This window comes from Tachysurus fulvidraco, chromosome 1 (assembly GCF_022655615.1).
Source record: "Tachysurus fulvidraco isolate hzauxx_2018 chromosome 1, HZAU_PFXX_2.0, whole genome shotgun sequence".
Lineage (NCBI taxonomy): Eukaryota > Metazoa > Chordata > Actinopteri > Siluriformes > Bagridae > Tachysurus > Tachysurus fulvidraco.
The window spans coordinates 46,007,426-46,032,252 of NC_062518.1; the positions used below are offsets into that span (position 1 = coordinate 46,007,426).

General features: G+C 37.4%; 1 protein-coding gene across 1 annotated transcript in view; it reads left to right on the top strand.

The window, feature by feature from the left end:
- The window catches only part of LOC113633966 (obscurin-like), a 580,831-nt gene that overhangs the window by 495,065 nt on the left and 60,939 nt on the right, over positions 1–24,827 (top strand). Inside the window, exons 16-17 of the mRNA XM_047823084.1 lie at positions 15,196–15,471; positions 17,347–17,625. Of these exons, the coding sequence (XP_047679040.1) occupies positions 15,196–15,471; positions 17,347–17,625 (555 nt within the window). The remainder of the gene's footprint in view (positions 1–15,195; positions 15,472–17,346; positions 17,626–24,827) is intronic.

The following is a 24,827-nucleotide window of genomic DNA, read 5'->3' on the forward strand; positions in this document are numbered from 1 at the left end:
TGACTGTCAGTACTTTATGTGAAATAACCAATGAACTGTAGTTTGGGTGTAAAAGATTATCACCCCTAGTGTGTATAATGATGTACAGTATAAAGTATACAGTGTATATTTGAGTTGGACATTTCCTGCTGGGTATAAACATACAAAGCATTTATTTGAAAGAAATTTTGATATTGAATTAATGATGCAATTTATATCACAACATGGCTTTACAATTATGTTGTGTATCATGCATTCAGATAATAACACAAATGCTCCGCACTTTTTTTGCTTATTTGATAATGCATTTTATAAAAAATAAATAAATAAATAATAAAAATATTTTTTTTTACATTCCATATTTTTGTTGTTGTTGTTTTTTCATCTGTCCAGTTTGTACAATGTTCAACTTATAGATTAAGTATTTGTCATATCTACAACTCCAGACTTCAGTGTGGCCTATGAACAACTTCATGTTCACAGTTACCCAATTACTGATTGCAAACACCCGGACTCAATTACCTATATATTATTATAAACACTTGTAGGGTTTGTGGCTGCACACACACATTAATTATATTAGATCACATGACCAGAACATGTTCATTACAAAAATACTTGATATTGGAAGAGTATCTTTTGTGTTTTAATCACTTTTACTGATAAATCTCTGACCCACTCAAAGAACACAACTTACCCACATCATGTCCCATTAAATCTGTAGTGTGAAACTCCAGATTTCACTCCAATATGCCATCATTCAACAGATAGAGGGCGCTGTCCCTATTTATGTAGAAACTTAACAGAGACATTAAACATTTCACTTATTTACAGACTGTTACATATGACTTTGAGTGTGAAAATGAATAATTTTAGTCACAAAAACATTTCTGTGTGTTGTGATTAAAAGCACACATTTCTTTCCCACTCACAACAGGAATAGTGCCATGTGACCTAAAATAGTGAAATTATATAAACTGTATTACTCTGTCAGGGGAAAAGGAAAAATCCACCTTTAAGCTATTTTAAGCTATAATCACAAAACCATTAAATAAATAAATTCTCTCATTTTATTGTTCTTATTATAGGAAAGAGAAGTTATAATGTTAACAAGTTAACACGTCTTCACAGAATATTGTGTGTGATTATATTTCTTTATTGTTCCTTCAGACCATTACTACAGACAGCTTTGGAGTATATGACAACAGAGACTGTTTAATAAATGCTTTACTTTAGACACAACAGAAAACATTGCAAATCAGTGTGGATAAAACTGTATAACTTTGAATTAAAAGACTGCATGCTCAGTTTAAAAGGCCTAAAACAAAGAGAACCTCTCTGCCTAGAAGCCTGCTCTGAAAAAAGGCCTGTAACCTGACATCCTGAGGCGTGAGAGTGTGAAAAGTTCGAGAATTGCGCAATAAATCCATTGCACAGCCATTTCTGCGCAGCTGAGGCATCAGAGACATGTCATGTTGCATACCGTTGGAATCGTCTCCTTATTGGTTAAAGAGCTGTAAAAGGTCCTGGATCATGAAATTGCTACTGAAGGGAGCAATTGTCAGTCAAAGGGAGGGTGTCCCACCTAGGATGGAGACATCATTGGCTTCTCAGCCGTCTATCTCTGCACTACAGGTGCCGATTGGCTCAAGTGAGGGCTTGTATGATTCGTTAGGCCCTGGATTACAAGTCTGATGCAACAGTGTAGTTTTAGAAGCCTCATGGGAGAAGTGAGAGCCGAAACAATGTATGGAAGTGAACTGCTGTTTCCAGTTTTCGGTCAGAAACGTAATATTTGCGAGGCGATGTTACACAATAGTCCACAATAGTGTCTTATTCTAGTGAACCATACCATCACCAACCAGTCCAAACATTATATACAAACTATATACATTATAATTTTTACAAAACAAACCCCAAAATAATTCACATCAAAACAGGGACAAGAGAAAAGAACAAGACCGTGCCAACTCAGGGAAAGAAACAAAACAAACTTACTAAACCGGAAACAAAACTTCTAATCTAACTCAGTCACGATAAACCATACGTTAAACAAAAAGAAACATCTTCAGCGGGCAAGACGCCCTAACTACACTACACTTACTAGAAACAAAAATACAAGGGGTGGCACGTGTCACTAACCTAGTGTTCTAAACAAGTAGCTGTAGCTCAGTGTTGCATATGTACATCATGTGATGTCTTACCTGTTCTATCTCTTTCCCCGTTTATGGTGTGATTTGATATTTAATCAGCCAGATAACAGTCGGTAGGAAACATCAGAGAGACAGGACCAGAATGAGGCATGGAACACTGATACAGCACAGAACACAGACTAAACCAACAAATTAACACAAGGATGGTACAGGACAAAACAAAAACCACACGAGTCAACCACCAGACAAACAAAAGGCCGCGTGCCAGAGAACTCCCGCCTCCTGCACAGGTGTGCCTTTTAAATCCCACGTAGGGCACCCCCATTGGTGGAGCTGCACATTGTCATCACCATGAATCTCTGTGATTGGCAGACACACACTGACCTGTTAAAACAAAAGTGAGGGCAAAAGAGAAGGGAAGAAAAACAACAACAAAACACCATTCCAAAAAAAAACTAACAATATTATGGGGGACGTAACACTCCCCTCCTTAAAAATAAACATGTCACGTTTATTTCAAAACAGATTTATCAGAGTATACTCTAGACAGTTTGCAAAGCGTTTTGGATTAAAAGGCTTACAGATTCCAGTTCCTTGGACTCTTGGGGATTTTTTACAAGCATTTGTTTTGGAAAATATTACCCCAGTGAAGAAAGGGAAGTGTCTAAATGTAGGGGAAAAACTGGTCTAGTGCCGCCTAGTTCAGTTCACTACCAATTTTGATTCAATTAGTATGACGGCTATAAATCATATTATGCTTTGTGTGTGGGCTTAATAAAATCTTGAGAGTCTAAGCTTTACTAGAAAAATAAGTTTAACCATGTATTTAGAGGATTTAATGCTTAAAAGCTACAACGAATTTGATGCAGCCTCATCCCCTAGTGGTCATTTTCCGTGTTGTGCCGTGGATGGCACGGCATCACATACATTGTTTTTGAAAAAAAAGTAATAAATTCTGAATATTTATAATGTATTATTTTAATTGTTGTGTCCATGTTTCCTCAAAATTTATTTGCGGTCTTTCTGGATTTATTGTTGCATTGATTATTTGTATTTACTCCTTCATTAATTCATTCATTCATTTACATTTACATTTACAGCATTTGGCAGACGCCCTTATCCAGAGTGACGTACATAAGTGCAACCTGTTACCTGTCGCCCCCCCCATTTTCATGATTTTCGCCTAGATGACATACCCACATAAAAAGTGGTACAGCTCCCATATACTTTGACACACAGAGGTGAGCTTGGTCTCATTGGAAAGAAGAGAGTCTCTAGTTTCCGACACAAGTGTCAGCTTGATTCTAAGCCTTACTGACACAGAGTTATAGAGGCTAGAATGGAGGGTGTTTATTTCCGTCTGAGTTGTTTACCTGATAAACTGATTACATACATTGCTGTATTTAATGCTGGTTGGTAAACAACAACTGAGGGCCATAGCCACATGTCTTGGCTTTCACCAAAAAAAAAATGAAGTCAAAAGACTCAAAAATGGATTTTATATGAATATTTTTCTATGGACATGTCCGTCTGTTCAGGTTTTTCTTGTTTATTTTTTTTACTGTATAACTTTGTATAAAAGGACTGCATGCTTAGTTCAAAAGTCCTATAACAAAGAGAACCCCTCTGCCTATAACTCTGTTTTGAAAAAATGCCTGTAAACTGACACCCTGAGGTGTGAGAGTGTGAAACGTTCGAGAATTGCGCAATAAAGCTGAAAAAAATTAATATGCGCACGCTTATTGCACAGCCCGAACTCACCAGATGTATCATGTTGCATCTCGTTGGAATCGTCTCCTTATTGGCTAAAGAGCTATGATGCTCGCGAAACATCAAATCGCTACTGGACGGAGCAAATGTCAGTCAAAGGGAGGGTCACCCACATAGCATGGAGAGACCTCATTGGCTTCTTAGCTGCCTATCTCGGCCGCACAGGCACTGGTTGGCTCATGCGAGGGCTTGTTTGATTCGTCACATCCTCGACTACAAATCTGACGCGTTTTGAAATTTTGGTATGTGTCCAATGAGACGTAGGAGTCCAACAAAGGGCGGAAGTGAAGCTTCGTGTTCAGTTTCCGGTCAAACACATAATTCTTGTGAAGCGAGCAAAGCGTTTTGGATTAAAAGGATTACATTTTCAAGTTTTTTGGACTCTCGGGGATTTTTACAAGCATTTGTTTTGGAAAATACATTAACATTAGTGACAATGTGAAGAAAGGGAAATTTAAAGACCAGCGTTTAAAAGTGAGTAAACAGATCGAACTAGCGCCACCTAGTTCAATTTTCTATCAAATGTTTAAATTACTATAAATCATATTATGCTGTGTGTGTGCGCTTAATAAAATCCTGAGAGTCTAAGCTTTCAAACAATATATAATTTAACCGTGTATTTAGAGGATTTAATGCTTAAAAGTTACAATGAAGTTACAATGAATTTGATGCATTTTCGCCTCCTAGCGGTGGTGGCTCGGTACCGAGACGTAGGCCTCTAACAGGTTTTAAATCTCTAACACTGAATACATTAATGCTGGTTCACTAGGTTACATACTTAAGATACCATGAGTTTAAAACATTTGTTCAAAGTTACAATGAAAAAGTGTCAAAGGTTTTTTTTTTTTTTTTTTTTAAATGCAAAGGATAAGGAAAGAAGTGCTAGTTGAAGTGCTTCCTGAATAAGTAGGTCTTCAACCGCCGCTTGAAAATAGCCAGTGATTCGGCTGTCCGGACCTCTATGGGAAGTTCATTCCACCACCTTGGTGCCAGTACAGAGAAGAGTCTTGTAGTATACTTGCCTCTTACCCTGAGAGATGGTGGAACCAGTCGAGCAGTGCTGGTAGATCGGAGGTTACGGGGTGCAGTGCGAGGAATGATGAGGGCTTTGAGGTAAGAGGGAGCTGGTCCATTTTTGGCTTTGTAGGCCAGCATCAGTGTTTTGAACCGGATGCGTGCAGCTACCGGAAGCCAGTGGAGGGATCGCAGCAGCGGGGTGGTATGTGAGAACTTTGGCAGGTTGAAAACAAGCCGGGCAGCTGCATTTTGGATCATTTGCAGAGGACGGATTGCGTTCATAGGTAGACCTGCCAGCAGTGCATTGCAGTAATCCAGTCTAGAAATGACAAGAGACTGAACAAGTACCTGGGCAGTCTGTGTGGACAAAAATGGCCGAATCCTTCTAATGTTGTAGAGAAGAAACCGACATGAGCGAGTCACATTTGCAACATGAGAGGAAAAGGACAGTTGATTGTCCATGGTTACCCCAAGGTTGCGAGCTGTGGCTAAAGGGGAGATCAGATCGTTGTGCAAGGATATAGCAAGATCGTGACCTGGGGATGAATCACCTGGGATGAACAGTTTTGCTAGGATTGAGCTTTAACTGATGAGCAGTCATCCATGATTAAATTTCTGCCAGACATGCTGAGATCCGGTCAGAAGCTGTGGCATCTGAGGGTGGGAAAGAGAAGATAAGTTGTGTATCATCAGCATAGCAGTGGTAAGAGAACCCATGTGATGAAATAACTTCACCAAGAGAGTGAGTATACAAGGAGAAAAGAAGAGGACCAAGTACTGAGCCCTGAGTCTGCGTGGAGCAGATGTCACTCCCCTCCATGTTACTTGATATGAGCGTCCTTCCAGGTAGGAGGCAAACCATTCCCAAGCTGATCCGCAAATCCCAAGACTCTTGAGGGAGGATAAGAGACTCTTGTGGTTGACCGTATCAAACGCTGCTGAAAGGTCAAGGAGGATAAGGACGGATGATAGTTTGGCTGATCTAGCAGTATGTAGCTTCTCAGAGACATCCAAAAGGGCTGTCTCTGTAGAGTAAGCTGCTTTAAAGCCAGACTGTTTGGGATCTTGGAGGTTCAGCATGATAAATGGAGGGAGAATGCAGGCTCTTGCTTTTGCCCTCCTTTACTTTAGACGCAAAAGAAAACATTGCAAATCAGTGTGGATAAAACACTACCTGACTCAGAGAAAAAGTCTCGGTGAGTATCACCGTTCAGCGCAAGAGTTGCACCTTAATGGAGAAGATTTTCGTGGTTATTTTCGGGTGTCACGATCATATAGTAATGGGTTTTCCGAGACATCAAGAATTAGCTTCTCTCCCATGTTGACGTCTACACGATCATATTGCACATTCCGTGCAACTGCCACTAGGGGACCAAATCCGACAGTCGTGTCCGTTTGTTTGTCAGGTGCAGTGTGAAGGCGGCTTAAGTCATGATCCCCTGTTTTAATGTTACAACATATTCACTTATTTGACACAAACAATGACATTTTGACTGCTGTTAGAGACGTTTCCCAGATAATGAGCATGAGTTTTTCATGAGCGTCCGTAACTTAGCCAACAGATTTAAAGCCAGTTCACTGACAACATCTGCTCAGGACAAGTACTCTAGGCCAGGCCATATTTAAAGGCCATGTTTAAAATATGTCACTCTTGCCTGTCTTCAAAACTAAGTTCACTACACAGACCTACACAATACTACATACCTGTTCATGTGTACAAACAGTACAGTACAGTACAGTAACTGACATGGGACAGTGCAGCACTGAGCAGTACACAGGTCTGTAATGAATAAAGTGTAAAAGTAGTAAAATGCTGTGGATGTAAACACAATACACAGTTAACAGCAAAAAAAGATCATTTTGTTTTATTGTTGTAGCAACAGTCATATTATAAAAATGTTGTCTCTATAGACATTGATGTAATGCATGTAACACATGTTTGTGCCCAAAATTGCTGAAAACAAAAGTGAATATTAATTCACACAGCAGTGGATAATAAATAACCAATAAACCCCAATCCCTCCCTTTCTCACTGCTGCATGATTAAGGAGCTCTGAAGCATGTTGTTTGAACATCTCCTCCATTGTGCTTTGCCCCATTTCATAACTGCACCTGCAAGAGTGGAGGCTAATAGATGTGCAAAGACATCCTGTAAGAGCACATATTAGTGTGAAAAATATCAACGTTTGAATTCCCACCTATTATCCGCCTGACACGCACTTAAAATTCCTGCCTAGCTTTGTCACCGAAAGAGAACCAAATTTAAACATCTAGTTAGGGTTATGAGCTAACCAGGAATTAGCCCTCTAGCCCCCAGCCCTCTAGCCCGTAGCCCCACCCCCAAGCCCCCTTATATCAAATGGATGTAAGCTGCTGGCTGATCTGAGTTGTGCAAGCGCGAACACAATTTTTTTGTCAGCTAGGTACACAACACCAGTTAGACAAACTCGATGGTTATGATTATATTTGCATAGGAGGACATTATTACCAGATATACAAGAAAGGTTATCATCAGTTGTGGTCTGTCTCTCTCTCTCTCTCTCTCTCTCTCTCTCTCTCTCTCTCTCTCTCTCTCTCTCTCTCTCTCTCTCTCTCTCTCTCTCTCTCTCTCTCTCTCTCTACTTAGAACACAGGATGTGGTAAAGCTTTAACACACACCTCTGCTCTGTCAGTCAATCAGTCATTAGAGGGACAAGATGGAGCTCAGTCCACTGCCTGTGATGCTCTGTGAGTAAATGTTCTCTTTGTGTCTTCATTAGAGTGAGTGGTGGGGTATAAAGTTGTTCATCTGCAGTCTGAATGTCCTGAGTGATGAGCTTATTGTGTGATTAGGACATTGTGTGTACTTTATCATGACTGTTCAGGTGGATCAGTGTCTCCATATCTGTTATGAGAAGGGTTTAGTTTGATGTGTAAATACTCTCAGTAACTATGATAGTTCACCAGGTAAGATTACAAGTAGGGCAAGTTTAAAACAGAGGCTTTAAATCATATAATGAGTGCAAAAGAGTCTTTTGTGTTGGAATCTTTTGGTTTATGATGGTCTCTTCTGATGGTCACCTTCTGGTTATGTTTCCTGTATAGAGAAATCTTATTAGCATTAACTAGAAATTCAGAGAAAATGCTTTATAACCTATATTTCCACCTTTGTTTTATGGTCAGTAAGAGAAACATATCTGTTCTTCATTGTCACTAATATACACATTGATACCAAAGTAATATATAACATTAAAATATCATTAATGATAATTTGTGAATCTGTGTAAAAAAATAAGAACAATACTTGTGCAGAAACAAACACTTTTCATTAGTCCAATACACACAGAGCAGTAACTGTGTTAAGGGCCTCAGAGCAGAGAGCAGGACGCGGATGTGGTTTATTATCTATATTCTTGTTGTGGTCGAAATACAGGTGTGAAAAAATGGGAGGAGGTGTGAAAATAACTGAGGGAATGGAATAAATAATATTTATAGGGTGTTCAGAGAGATAAATCCCCTGACTATACCCTCACTAGCCACTTTATTAGGAACACTACACTGTTACGATTAATAAGAATATTATACTATTACTCTACTATGGTTCAGTATAAAATATCACCGTTAATTAATTACTTAAACAAATCTGCAGTGAAATTTTCACTGATAACATTTTCTTGTGAATTTTTGGAGGTACAGTAGATGCGTGGTTGCCTGTCATAGCATAGCATTTTATTTTCCAGATCAGTTTTAAATGGCTTTATTGGCATGAAAGTGATTTTTGTCCAAATTTTGGACTGTACAAAATAAACAGCACTATGAACATTATGCTGTGACAGGCAACCACACCACAACTGACACTTACATATTTTGAACTGAATTGACTGTTCATATGTCAAATGTACCTGTCATATACATAGCCAGAACCTCCAAAAACTCAAAAATAAAAACCTTTCTTATTTAGACGTTCCAATAATGAACTGCATACCTACTTACAAGAGGGCTCGTACTCAGACGTCCAGATACTGAACCTCATTTGCACATCATGCAGACTCTGTTCTCAGCTTAAACCAAATGGTTTAAATCATCTGAGTGTAAATGAGTCTGTATTGTTGGAATCTGTACCTGATGTCTTCTGGTGGTGTTTACTGTAATCAGAAAGGTTTTAACATATCCATGTTAGCATTAACTAGACTTACTGAGAAAAAGCCTTTTAACCTACATTTCCATTTTTATTACTACATACAGAGCAGTGACCCTGTTAGAGGCCTGAGAGCAGATCACAGTTTGTTGGTGCAAATTTAGATGTGAAGGAGCGGATGTGTGAAAAAAAGGGGTGTAGGGGGTGAAGATGGACGTGTAAAAGCAATAACTAATAATGTGGGTAAATTTAACTAACATTACTGAACTCTTTTAAACTAAAAGTTGTCCAAACTGATAAAAAGAGAAAATATCTAAAACCTACAGTAACATTTCTGTTATTATTATGGTCTGTACTGTGAAGCATCTCAGTGCTATAAGTTTATTCTAATACACACTTATCACCAAACTATTGTATAGTATCATTTACTTATTTGTGTCAAATCTATCAAAGAATTCTACAGAAATAAACACTTCTCATTAGCCTTGTACACTGACACACAGGGCAGATGGTTTTAGAGACCTGAGAACACAGACAAGTGGGCAGTTGTGGTTTAGCTTCTTTCTTTTTTTTAATTTTTTGAAAAAGGCGAGGAGGTCTGAAGCTGAAACTAGTTGCATGTTGCATGCATTGAAGTTGTTGGTGCTAAATTCTGAGCCTTCCTCCTGCATCATACAGTAAATAGTATATACCCCATTTTCACACTTATCAATCAACCTTACACATGGATGTAACCTGCTGTATGTTTGTTTTTCAATTCAGCTTTTGAAAGTTTTAAGAAGATTTGCCAAAGCAACAATCAATTTGTTGACAAATCTGGACAGTAAACGATAACAGCAATATAAACATTATGTTATGACAGACAACCACACAGCACAAACAACACTGTCCACATTTGAACAGAACTGACGGTTCATATGTATAAGTCCTGCACCTGTCATATACACCAGACATCCAAACAAACTCCTGTTCAGACACAAGAAAGTCAGTTGTGGCATCTCTCTCTCTCTCTCTCTCTCTCTCTCTCTCTCTCTCTCTCTCTCTCTCTCTCTCTCTCTCTCTCTCTCTCTCTCTCAATCTCTCTCTGTGGTTTTCCTCAAGTTTTGTGTGGAAGAGCTGCTTTTAAAGTGGGTAAGTGGGGTTTGAGAATGTACTGTCAGTGTGACAAACAAAGCCATCACTTAAAGATTCAAAGAAATTACAAGCTTTGTTAAAATGATCCAGCTAGGATGTAAAAATAATTATGACTGGTTTACTGTTGAGAAAATTAATACTTTTTTGGACAAAGTAAAAGGGAAAGCAGGTGAAGAAAAGTGAGTGATTATTTCCCCGACCTTGACAAGTTTGTCTTTTCTGTGATGCAGGCACGAAAAGTGAGCAGTTATAAAGAACTCTCTCAACAGAAATGTTTTTGTGTTAAAAATAATAATAAAAAAAAAATCACGGTAATTAGATGAGGCAAATTGAGTCAAAAAGAAAGGCTATTGAGAGGGATAACAAAATAAACATGCTATTCTTTATTTATTTCTTCACTGTTTCTTTCCTCTCTGTACATTTTGACCTCGAATGTGAGCAACAGGTTTCCAAACAGAGCTGTTGATTCTACACCTACTTCTGTCTTCAGAGCTGATTATATGTTGGCAAAAGAGACATGGATGGAGCTTAAAGATACACGAGAAATTTAGATCAAGCCCTTAGGTAGGGGGGTTCGGGTGGTTCTTGGCTAGTGGGTGCAAGTGTTGGGGATGCAGAAGATAGGGATAGGTGGAGAGAGATGATTCGCTGTTCGCTAATATTATATATTATTATAATAATAATATACAATAATAATAATAATAATAATAATAATAATAATAATAATAATAATAATAATAAAACATAGTGACATTGGCTGTGCAATATCGACTTTTGTGATTGGCCAATACCGGCAGACTGGAGCCAATGGAAATGCTTCTCTCCTACGGTGCGCATCTTTATTCCTCTGAGAACTTCGAAGCGGACCACTTGAGGTAAATTATCTGGAATGATTAGTATATTAATTGAAGATTGGAACTGACCAGTGAACTAAATCCATAAGTGTCAAGACAAATACAGCAACAAGCAAAGAGGCATTGACAGAGATTCAAGAAATGATGATGAAAATAATTATTATTAATACTTCAATAAATTTCATTAAATCTTTAAACTTATGAACTGTATATGGACTGACAAAGGTGGTACATGAGGAAGCAATTTGACAACAATGCAGTAAATTATTTAGGTTCATCAAAAAGTGCTTTCGTTAAGATACCAGCAGACAAGCTAATCCAGCACAAATTAGTGCATAAAAGGTCACCAAAATGAAGTATTTGAACCTCATTATTAAATACAAAAGGAGGAGAAAAACAGACCTGTAGATGCACAATCTGATGGAGAAAATTTATATTTTATTTGGACCTCTAGATATACATTTATATTGCAGAAGTGAATCTTCTACAGGGCCTCGTGTTCTAAACTTGGAGATGAGGGACTATTTGAACACGTCACTGATGAAGTGACTGCTGTTGTCATGGAGCCTTCTCTCCAGGTCATACAAAAGGAACTTATGGTCTTCCCACTGGACTCTACAAGAACTCCTGGACTGTCACTGGAGGTGATTACTCTGGAACCCTTCATGAATGCATCAGTTAAGAACATCCTAGGAGTGGCCAGCATACAGTTTTAACTCCTTCATCCAGAGAAAGGTGTTTCAACACCCTTAGTAGAGACTGAGCACCAAATTTGGAGCACTCTAGACTTTTGTTCCGAGTACAAATCCCTTCCAAAATGTTTAGCTAAAGGATAAATTACATTGTGGCTAGTGTGATCGCAGTTTTGATCTAGATGTATGAAACACACTCAGACTCAGAGGTGGTGGTAAAACCAAAGAAGTAAAGACAGAATATGATTTTGCTGCAGCAAAAGGCATCGTCCTTACAGTGCAACGTCTACACAGTAAATAGGCAAATTCTAGTGTTTCTGCTCTCCCTTTTGTACCCTGTGTGTGTGTGTGTGTGTGTGTGTGTGTGTGTGTGTGTGTGTGTGTGTGTGTGTGTGTGTGTGTGTGTGTGTGTGTGTTTTCATGCACCCTCCCTGGTTACTGAAGATGTATGCGTTTGAATTATCACCTCAACACAGGCCCGGCTCCACGGGGGGGCCAGAGTGGGCCTGGCCCACCCAATCAGAGGCTTGGCCCACCCTGGCCCCACACCACATAACAGACAATCACAAAATTAGTGCGATGTTCAATTCAGCTCGAGATGCGTTATTTTCTAATTTCTGCCCAACTCCAACCCCTTTTTGCTCCTCCTAGACAGACAGACAGACTTAGCTCATTCATTCACCTTCACACAACCTTTGAGGTAAACGGACGTGCTTATAAAACAATAAACGACGGTCACAATAAGTTTATTAGAACTGTTAGTGAACTTGATTAACACACTATATATAGCCTAATAAAATACAACATGTACAGGTTTGCTCTATTTACATCAACTAGAGCAAACCTGGACATGTCTTAAATATATGGTATTAAAACTATAGACATGAGAGATTAAAGCATTAAAGAAAGCCCACCCACCCGACCCCAATCCGACCGGCCCACCTGGAATATCACTTGGCCCACCTTTCATTTCATATCTGGAGCTGGGCCTGCCTCAACAAGTTAAGTTTCCTGAGTAAGATTTAAACCTGTGTGTTCTGTGTGTCTGAAATGTGCTGTGTTCATTAATACACTGAAAATACCATAATTACGTCATGTTCTGTTTCTGTTCCCTTTTTAGTGCTGATTTCACTCATACCAGTGGTCCAGGCTCAAAGTGAGTTATATATAGTTTATCTTTATATTGTCTCCTTATTTAAATAGTTTTAGTGCTAAGAAGGTTGTGTATAATTTGTTAATTTGTTCCCTGTTTATTAATGTAGTTTTTTAGATCTAACCAAAGGAGGCTACAACATCAGATTTGAATAAATAATTTTGCACTCAAATAGTTTTATGCTGCTTAAATTTCTTAACATATTAAATATAAAACAGCACAAGTTTAACCCTCCTGTAATCTTCCCTGCTTTTCTGTGCAATTTAGGAGCACCGAGTCAAACTGACCTGGTCTGATTTCACTGCTTATAAATAATGAGCCGTAAAATGTTTCCAACATATTAACATATATTTTTCACACATTTTTAGTAATATTTGGTATAATAAACCTCATTTATATACAATAAATAAAGTAAAATAATAAAGCAGAAATTATGTATTATTTTCACTATATTTATGATCGGAGGCACATAATTTGATGAAATATTACAGACTAAACACAGTGTGTGTGTGTGTGTGTGTGTGTGTGTGTGTGTGTGTGTGTGTGTGTGTGTGTGTGTGTGTGTGTGTGTGTGTGTGTGCCTGTCTGTGTGTAGCTTATTGGTAAATCAGGTGTTGCCCTCTGCTGGACAAAGGCATATCACAAGTGTGAAATATTTACTAATGTGTAGCTTTTTTTTTATGGAGGCCCAATGAAATGCAATGTCCAATGCTTGTCTGTGTGTTTGGTGTGTAAGTGTGTGTTTGTGTGTGTGTGTGTGTGTGGGTGCGTGTGTTTGTGGACATTGTGTGTGTGTGTGTGTGTGTGTGTGTGTGTGTGTGTGTGTGTGTGTGTGTGTGTGTGTGTGTGTGTGTGTGTGTGTGTGTGTGTGTGTATGTTCATTGCACTGAAAAGGGCAAGAGTGTGAACAATTGCCCTACTAAATGTGGCCAGAGGAACACAGGTGTAATAAAATATTTTTATGAACACATAATTCAATAAAAATAGATATAATTAATTTTACTTGCAAAGTGCATCATTTGGAACAATCCATGTCATTTTCAGGCAAGTATATGTAAGAAAACAGAAGACAACAACAGATATAACTAGTGCTAAATAAAATGCTCCATGATGCCCCTGATTACTTAATATTAAGCAGGTTACACATATCAGTATCAACAAGTAACAAAAACATGAACTCATACTCGCTCTAAAAATGATATTAGTAGTGTAGACTTGGGAATGACTTTATGTAAGGTTTATTAACAACAGAATGTTTTATAGGGAGTCCTAAAGCTGTGGTGTCCATAAAGCCTGATACACATGTGTTCATTGGAGAGACTGTTACTCTCATATGTGACATACAGGGAGGAGGAGACACTCAGTGGACTTACAGCTGGAATAAAGATAATAACGAACTCTATTCAAATGGAACTAAGAGATATTACATAGACACCATAATGCAGGAGTTAATAATCAGGAATGTTGAAGACTCTGACAGTGGGACCTACAGCTGCAGAGGACATGGGAGATACTCTAAGAGCTCAGAGATCAGTGATGATGTTACACTGACTGTATCAGGTGAGTCTGTGACTGTTTTTATTTCTTATTTAATATCTTCACATTATTTGTAGGGTCCAGATTTTGAGCTGTCAGAAATAGAGTCCCTGTTTGTTTAATGTTGACTTTTACTTCCCTGTCTAGTAAACACCAATTTCTATCACAATCATCATCATGTCTTTTTCACCTTGTGACCTCACCTTGTGTTGGATTTGCTATTATCTGATTTATTTGATGATTTGAGACATTAGAATTAGAAGGTTTTATCTGTGAATTCTGTCATTTTGAGAGATTTTTATTATCATCATCCACATCAGTCTCTGTCTCATCACAGAAATCCCTCACAATATTTAAACACAAGCCTCATTATCTTCTCTTCACTTGACTGTTCACATTAACACCTCTGGGGTAATAATCCATGATTTATTTTTGTTCTGTTGGATGTATTTCATGTCATTAATGTATTTTAAGACATTTAAATATGTAATAACTTTGTCTGCTGTCGACTCTATAAAATGTGTGAACACTGATTTAATGATGATGTGATACACAGGAACATCCCAGACATTTTGACCACTGCTATCTGATTACAAACTGAATTAGATTTATATCTAAAATATACTGAATATCAGCCGTGTAAGAAAATATACAACTGTAACATCTTGTATTAAATGTTAAATATAAATGTTAGTTTTATATACAAAGCATCTGTTAGACACAGTGAATCTACTGCTTATGTTGTAAAGTGTAAAGCAGCTCTGACACCTTCATCATTTCACACCAACAGTAAAACCCAAACCGACTGTGAGAGTGAATCCTCAGAGCTCCGTCTACACTGGAGACACTGTCACTCTGAGCTGTGACCTGCAGCAGGGGACTGGATGGAAGTTTCAATGGTACAATAATAATCAGCTGTTATGGGATCTGAACAGTGAACAAGTGAACACACTTAAAGTGACAGTCGATAATGCAGGAGAAACAGAGTACAAGTGTCGGGCACACAGGATAAACTACAACTACTACTTCACAGAGTTCAGTGATCCTGTCAAGATTACAGTGAGAGGTATGTCATGATTTTTTTCTCTTTTCATCACAGGTTTGTTAGAAGGCGTAAACATTATTGCTTAATTATTTTGTAATTTCTTGTTATTCCAGACTATTCAGAATAATCTTGAAATACATATATTTAAAAGTATTTGTCATTTCTGACTGGTGAGATCCAAAAACATTTTGTTTAACACACACGAGCACACACACACACACACACACACACACACACACACACACACACACACACACACACACACACACACACACACACACACACACACACACACACACACACACACACACACACACACTATAACTTTGTTTTCTGGAATTTTCTTCAGGAGAGAAAAGTTTATATTTTGTGGTTGTGTATTTTTTATATTTATTTATTAAAATATAGATTAAATTAAATCTTGGTGAGAAAACGTCTGTAAGTGAGAACTGTTACAGATATTTGGGACACGTCTGAGGGCAACCCAGTACATATATATTGACCTGTTTCTGTTGTGTTTTTGTTTATGTTGTCATGTGGGTTTTTGTTCTGATTCATGTCTTGTCTCTGCCCCTGTCCTGTCATTGGTGGTTGTTCTAATGTATCTGGATTATTCTCACCTGTTTTCACTTTAACCCTTGATTTGTCAGTGTATTTAAACCCCTTTGTTTCACCATGTATTTGTCTTGTAACTGTTGTTACTGCTGTGTGTTTAGTCTGCAGATGTCCTGATCTAGTGTTTGTTTTTGCTCCATTTCCGTGTCACAATTTTATAATTTATTTTTTCTATCTAAATAAATGAACTTCTACACTTGTATCTGCCTTCAGATCCCTAATGTAACAAGTACATGAACTAACTAGTTTGTTTTGTCAGATTTTCCACAACAGAAAATGTAACTATAAATGGATGAAATGTTAAGTGTGTCATTTATTATTTAATAAAATTATAATCATTGTCACATTCTGATTAAAATAATCTGTACTTCATGTTGGAAACAGTAACTCTATAACAGTGTTAGACACGTTGTTTTATTACTTAAACTTTGTTAAAAGAAGAAAAACATTATACACAATATACAGTACAATGTAAGAGATTATATTCAGCTCATTTCAGTCTAAACACAACATATATATTGAACAGAATAATAACTTCATCTACACAAATTGTTATAAAGTGTTACAGGTTAAACACAAACTTACTGTAATTAAAAAAAAAACATGAAATGCTACACAAAACCTGCCCAATGCTGTAATCATGATTATAATTTTTCATTTCAGCTAAAATCTGGTGGAATTTGTACATTTTTTTTAGATATCAAGCGTCGCGTTAGTTCTGTCAGACCACGTCGTCAAGCGTGCATCAGCTGTTAATCAGCTGTCCACGACACGCACCAATCCGGTTATGACATCCATATTACCTGACCATTTAAATTCCCATTCATAGAGCCGTTCTAGCGCTTCGCTGCTGCCGTGATCTAACTCCCAACTCCAACCCCGACTCCACCATGCCGGAACCCGTGTTCGTTGTACCAGCTTACGTCATAAATCTCCTCATATTTTTCTCTCTCTCTCCCGCTCTCTCGAATTATTTAATTATTTATTTATCGATTTATTCATTCATTACTTTCCAAAAACGCGTAATCGAGCATTTCTAATACTATACATGATTAGTGGTTCTGTTAAACGGGGGGTGTTTATTCTATCCTCTAGTTGCTGCTTTCCCCACTTTGTCCATGCATGAATGCACACGGACGGGCGCGCGGATTCTTGCCCAGAACAGAACCATACCGCCAAGGCTAACTGTATGCATATCATCTAATCAATTCTCTTTTGACAAGTGGTCCTGACAAAGTTGTTTATTTTTTGTACAAATAATTTATCATTTGGTTTCAACAGTAAAACCCAAACCGACTGTGAGAGTGAATCCTCAGAGCTCCGTCTACACTGGAGACACCGTCACTCTGAGCTGTGAGCTGCAGCAGGGGACTGGATGGGAGTTTTACTGGTACAAAAATAATCAGTTGTTACAGAATCTGAACAGTGAACAAGTGAACACACTTAATGTGACAGTCGATAATGCAGGAGAAACAGAGTACCGGTGTTGGGCACACAGGATAAACAACTACAACTATTACATGACACAATTCAGTGATCCTGTCAAGATAACAGTGAGAGGTATGTCAGGATATGATAGTTTTTTTGTTATGAATAACATCATTATACACCATGACGACACATGCATTATGATCATCCAGATGTTCTATTATTTTTCTACAGTGAGACCTAAACCAGTGGCATCCATAAATCCCGATAATCAGGTGTTCAGTGGAGACACCGTCACTCTGAGATGTGACATACAGGATGAAAGTGTCTCTAGCTGGCAGTACAGCTGGTATAAAGATACTTCACACAGTCCTGTCAGTAGTGAACAGGTGTACAGTATCAGTGGTGTTGAAGTGACCCACACAGGTACATACACCTGTAGAGGAACAGAGAGAGGAGGCTCACGCTCCTCACACTCCAGTGATGTTATTACACTGACTGTATCAGGTGAGTGTGTCAGGTGAAAATGTGCATGAAAATTTCTTACTTTGTATTAAGTAAAACTAGATTAAAAAATATGTTGTATTTCCTGTGTAACAGAGAGACCACAGGCAGTACTGAGTGTATCTCCACACAGCTGGCTGACTGAAGGAGACTCAGTGACTCTAAGCTGTGAGGTTACAGACTCCTCTACAGACTGGACATTCAGCTGGTACACAGTTGTTCCCTACAGAGACGGATTAACTGGAATAAATAATAATCATGGCTATATGGTGTATGTGGAGCTCCTGTCAGACAGCAGGAGAGGATCTGGAGGCAAATACACTCTCAGTCCTGCTGCTCTTAAACACACAGGAGTTTATATGTGCAGAGGAGAGAGAGGAGAACCAGCCTTTTACACACAGTACAGTAATCTACAGACACTATGGATCACTGGTGAGGAAAATTATCTGTTGTGTTGAAGTGTAGACTTTAAAAGTGTGAATGTAACCTCAGATTAATGCAGTATTTATGTAATCATGTGTATAATTAGGTTATAAAGTATGTGTATGATACACATATACAGGACTCAAGACATGGTTGAGGATTTCTGTGAAGGAGGATTTTATTAAAAGTCAGAGCAGGTAAACATTCTGTATGTGACCAAGTATACATAAATTATTCTGAGATAATGTCTTCAGAAAATGTCTTCTAAATAGATACAGATACAAATAGGAGGTAAATATATTTATGGTATAAAATCAACATCATAATCCTGTACATTGGCTCATTTGACTGCTCTAAATAACAGCATTTTACTGGAAAATAAATACTGCAATTTACATCACATTACAGTCATGTCTTTGTGTTCCGACTCATTATTTTGTTTATTGCCACTTTAAATGGCTCTTTTCTGTTTAAGGTGAATCTCCTCCAGTCTCTCTGGTCATCAATCCCAGCAGAACTCAACACTTTACTAAAGACTCTCTGTCACTGAGCTGTGAGGACCAGAGTAAGTCTACTGGATGGACAGTGAGACGATACACACACAGTGAGAGAGTGTTAGATTGTTCACACTGGGGATCAGTTACAGGATCTACATGTAACATCAGCTTCCTCTCCACATCCTACACTGGAGTTTACTGGTGTGAGTCTGAATCTGGAGAAAACAGTAATCCTGTCAACATCACAGTGCATGGTGAGTCTTCATGTAGTGTGTTTAATGTTAAAGGAAAAGGGAAAAGATTCATTACAGAATATTTAGAACTCTGAGATTTCACTTGGGAGAAACTGTTCATGAAGACAAAACATTTTATAAAGATTTAGATAAAACACCTCCAGAATCCATAGGTTTAGAGGATATTGTGTTATAAAAAGATAAATTTGTTTATTATCTACAGACACATCGTAGTGTGTGGATTTCCTTGTTAGTGATTTTCTGTGTTCTAGATGGTGATGTGATCCTGGAGAGTCCTGTCCATCCTGTGACTGAGGGACATCCTCTGACTCTACGCTGTTTATATCACAACCCAAATCTCTCAAACCTCCGAGCTGATTTCTATAAAGATGGATCAGTTCTCCAGAACCAGACTACAGGAGAGATGATCATCCAAACTGTCTCAAAGTCAGATGAAGGTTTCTACCACTGTGAACACCCAGAGAGAGGAGAGTCACTGAAAAGCTGGGTCTCAGTCAGATGTGAGGAATCATTTGAGAATTTATTTTTATTTGATTCTCTTATTAAAGAGTTTCTATGTTTAACTGCTGAAATTCTGTTCTTTTTCTTCATTCTCAGGTCCTATATACAATAATGGAACATTAGGACTGGTTGTGGGTTTGGGATTTTTGTTCATCGCTTTTCTGATCTTAATGATGCTGCTGTTTTCCTACAAAAGAAAAAAAGGTCAGATTACTACATTAGCTTTGTTATGTAGAATATAACCAGAATTACAAAAGAATAAAGCAAATTTTGATGTATCACATAATCATGGACAATAACTAAAGGTAAACAATAACTAAGTGTTGATGAACAGATCATTAAGACTTACGTCAATATTATACTGTTAGATATTGAATCTGGTAACGGTGCAAGAAATAGTTTAAATTTTGTGTAGATTCTAAAAAATATAAAACATATTTGCACATACTGAATATAGAACTATTAACTGTAATGTAGTGAATACTATATAGTCATATAATACATTGTTATAAACCATCAACATGTAAAATATGAAAGTTTTGTGATCACGAGAATTCAATAAAGAGTTAAAAATAATAATCCATGGCATCTTAGGACTTCTGTATATTTAAATATTATTTAAATACAAATAATATATATTATGCTATACATATAGTTATTGTATCTATAATGAATAATTATTTTTGTTCCTACTGTATAATTGACCTTTTTTTACACTCTCTTTAATATGTCAGTATGTACACACTGTTTAGATGTAGAATCTCTCTCTCTCTCTCTCTCTCTCTCTCTCTCTCTCTCTCTCTCTCTCTCTCTCTCTCTCTCTCTCTCTCTCTCTCTCTCTCTCTCTAGAAAAGCAGAAAACCAATCAGACATCAGAACTGAATCAGAACCAGTCAGGAGCTGAAGACTCTCAGTCAGGACACACACCACTTCAGGCTGGTCAGACACTGTCTCAATGTTTATTTCTATCTTTAATGAATTTCTTTTAGTATTTTTCTGAGACTTTCTTCTGTTTGTTTGTGTAGGGAGTGCTAATATTTATGACACTGTGGATGAGTCAGCCATGAGAGGAACAGGTAGCTTTATTTCCTTTCACACATTTACTCTTGCATTAGAGATTTAACTCTAGATTAACTCTATACAGTAAAGTACAGAAGTGTCTTGTAGAGACCAACACACTGCACTGTGTTCAGGTGAAGCTGCAGCTGAGATCAACAAAGCCATTTACACACAGGTCAAGAGGAAAAAGAAATCAAACAGGAACAATGGTTGAGTATTTCTAATGCTGGGACATTTCACAGATTTATTAAAAAACAAAATTAGCAAATTACACTGGAAGTCTTCAGCATGTTCAATCATATGTTATATTTTCCTGTAGTTTAGATGATTTACTTTCAGCACAGGTCTGTTTAAAAAGTCACTGATGTGTTATCACACATGGTGAAGATTCCACATGATGAATGATAAAGGAAGCTAAAAACCTAAAAGAGTTTAAAGATCTACTCTAAAAAACAATCAGCTAGTAGTCAATGTAGTTTTGGCAGGAGACTGATAATGGCTGATGTTTAGGTTGATGAGTTATGACTGATGTATTAAAAGGCTACAGATCATTGGGATGGTTTTGTTCTCTTCTACTGCAGGTGCTGACACTGATGTGACGTATGCTGAGATTGAACTGAAAACAATGCTAAAAACAAAGAGAATAAAAGGTACGGCAAATGAAGAAATTATATTAATTCATGTAACGAATAAAACACTGTATAGACAACAGATAGTGTGAATAACAGATTTACCAGCCTGTTAAACCTGCTATTAAGAAACTTTTTCATTTTCCTATAATAGTACATCCTCAAGTGTATTACTCACCTTACTGTATATCACAGCAATGTTTATGATCATGTTTAAAAAGGAGCCACAAAACACCTTCTGACCAAACAGTTGTGAGAATTTAGCAGCATTGTGGTATATCATGTATTTTTAGTCCTTTAGATGAGTAGTTTGTTTTTTCTGGTATTTAATCAGTGAGTTGTTTCTTCCTCCTAACTAGAGACGGCCAATGTGGGTGATGAGCCTGTATACTCAGTGGTGCAGATGCACGTGAAGGTAAACCTCTTGACATTTATAAAGCTTAAAAGACAATCACAACACCTTGAAGTAAGAAAGATTTAAAAGTGCACTGGATAGAATTTCTACGCACCATTAGAATGTGAACCACAAAAACATTAAAATTATCGTGTTTTATTCTTGACCTTCATATCCATGTACGCAAAATGCTGTCTTTCAAAATCTGTGGTTTTCAGAAGAGTTCATCCATGTTAGTTGGTATCTGTTTATAAAACATTCTATCGGTTCATTCTGCTTGAGCAGTTAGCTATGAACCTGCAAGCCAATTAATTAAGTTTTTTTTTTTTTTTTGCTATTATAATAATTAACTTTTTAGTAGTTTGTACCATAATTGATGGAAATATCATGAGAAATGTTTTTCTAGTCATTCATATTTATGCATGTATGTTTTCTTTCTCTGCAGTGAGCCGTATGTCTATGTACACTGATGAAGCCAGTGTCATCAAATAGATTGTGTTTGCCTTCTGTTTTTTCCCCTTAAATATTCAGCTGTTTATCTTTTAATTTGATATTTTATTGGATGAAGCCACTTGATGGAGCAATTCATTGGCTTACATTACATTACCTGTACAGCTCTGAGCTGGTCTGGAAAGGGGCAGCCTGCCTACAGCTGGGGACAATTTTGTCCATAATGGTGGAGTTGGTCTGCTCTTCAGTAGAGTAGCATTAAAATGTAATTTATGTCAGGAGTCTGTTGCACAGTTATACCAAAATGTGGCTAAATTAAAACACATTAGTTTGGTTTTAAGAATTTGTTTGACTGTCAGTACTTTATGTCAAATAAACAATGAACTGTACAAAAAAGATGGATAGATAGGTGTAAAAGATTATCACCCCTAGTGTGTATAATGATGTGCAGTATAAAGTAAAGTACATAGTGTATATTTGGGCTCGACATTTCCTGCTGGGTATAAACATACAAAGCATTTATTTGAAAGAAATTTGGGTATTGAATTAATGATGCAATTTATATCACAACATGGCTTTACAATTATGTTGCATGCATTCAGATAATAACACAAATGCTCCGCACTTTTTTTTTGCTTATTTGATAATGTATTTGTAAAAAAAATAATAATAAAAATACATTTTTTACATTCCATGTTGTTGTTGTTTTTTTCATCTGTCCAGTTTGTACAATGTTCAACTTATAGATTAAGTATTTGTCATATCTACAACTCCAGACTTCAGTGTGGCCTATGAACAACTTCATGTTCACAGTTACCCAATTACTGATTGCAAACACCCGGACTCAATTACCTATATATTATTATAAACACTTGTAGGGTTTGTGGCTGCACACACACATTAATTATATTAGATCACATGACCAGAACATGTTCATTACAAAAATACTTGATATTGGAAGAGTATCTTTTGTGTTTAAATCACTTTTACTGATAAATCTCTGAACCTCTCAAAGAACCCAACTCACCCACATCATGTCCCATTAAATCTGTAGTGTGAAACTCCAGATATCACTCCAATTTACCATCATTCAACAGATAGAGGGCGCTGTCCCCGTTTTATTTAGAAACTTAACAGAGACATTTCACTTATTTACACACTGTTACATATGACTTTGAGTGTGAACATGAATAATTTTAGTCACAAAAACATTTCCGTGTGTTGTGATTAAAAACACATATTTCTTTCCCACCCAGAACAGGAATAGTGCCATGTGTCCTAAACAGTGAAATTATATAAACTGTATTACTCTGTGGGGGGGGAAAAGGAAAAATCCACCTTTTAAGCTATTAGTAATCCACAGGCTAAAGAACAAGTAGTCTAGGCCAGTGGTTCTCAGTGGATAATAAATAGCAAATAAACCCCAATCCCTCCCTTTCTCACTGCTACATGATTAAGGAGCTCTGAAGCATGTTGTTTGAACATCTCCTCCATTGTGGCTTTGCCCCATTTCATTACTGCACCTGCAAGAGTGGAAGCTAATAGATGTGCAAAGACATCCTGTAAGTCCACATATTAGTGTGAAAAATATCAACGTTTGAATTCCCACCTATTATCCACCTGCCATGTACTTAAAATTCCTGCCTAGCTTTGTCACCAAAAGAGAACCAAATTTAAACATCTAGTTAGGGTTATGGGCTAACTGGGAATTAGCCCTCTAGCCCACATCCCTCTAGCCCGTAGCACCACCCCCAAGCCCCCTTATATCAAATGGATGTAACCTGCTGGCTGATCTGAGTTGCGTATGTGTGAACACAATTTTTTTTTGTCAGCTAGATGCAGCAGCACCATTTAGACAATGGTTATGATGGTTATGATTATATTTGCATAGGAGGACATTATTATCTGGGTAACTGTTGTTTTTATTTGTTTGGTTTTCATCTTTTCAGCTTCGAAACATTTTAAGAAGATTTGATAAAAGCAACAATCAATTTGTCAAAAATTTGGACAGTAAACAATAACTGCAATATAAACAATATGTTATGACAGAAAACCACACAGCACAAACAACACTGACAACTTTCGAACAGAACTGATGGTACATATGTACAAGTCCTCCACCTGTCATATACACCAGACATCCAAACAAACTCCTATCCAGACACACAAGAAAGGTTATAGACAGTCGTGGGCGCTCTCTCTCTCTCTCTCTCTCTCTCTCTCTCTCTCTCTCTCTCTCTCTCTCTCTCTCGTACACTCTCTCTATAAGCAAAGAGGAAGTGATAAAACTTTAACACACACCCCTGCTCTGCCAGTCAGTCAGTCATTAGAGGGACAGGATGGAGCTCAGCCCACTGGATGTGATGCTCTGTAAGTAAATGTTCTCTTTGTGTCTTCATTAGAGTGAGTGTTGGGGTATAAAGTTGTTCATCTGCAGTCTGAATGTCCTGAGTGATGATATACTCTCAGTAACTATGATAGTTCAACAGGTAAGTACAAGTAGAGCAAGTTTAAAACACAGAGTTTAATTGTGTTGTGTTTTCTCAATATAAATTCTACCACTTCTGTATTTGTACTGCTGTGTTTTCTATTTCTTGAGATTTTCTCTAGTTGAATATTTAGT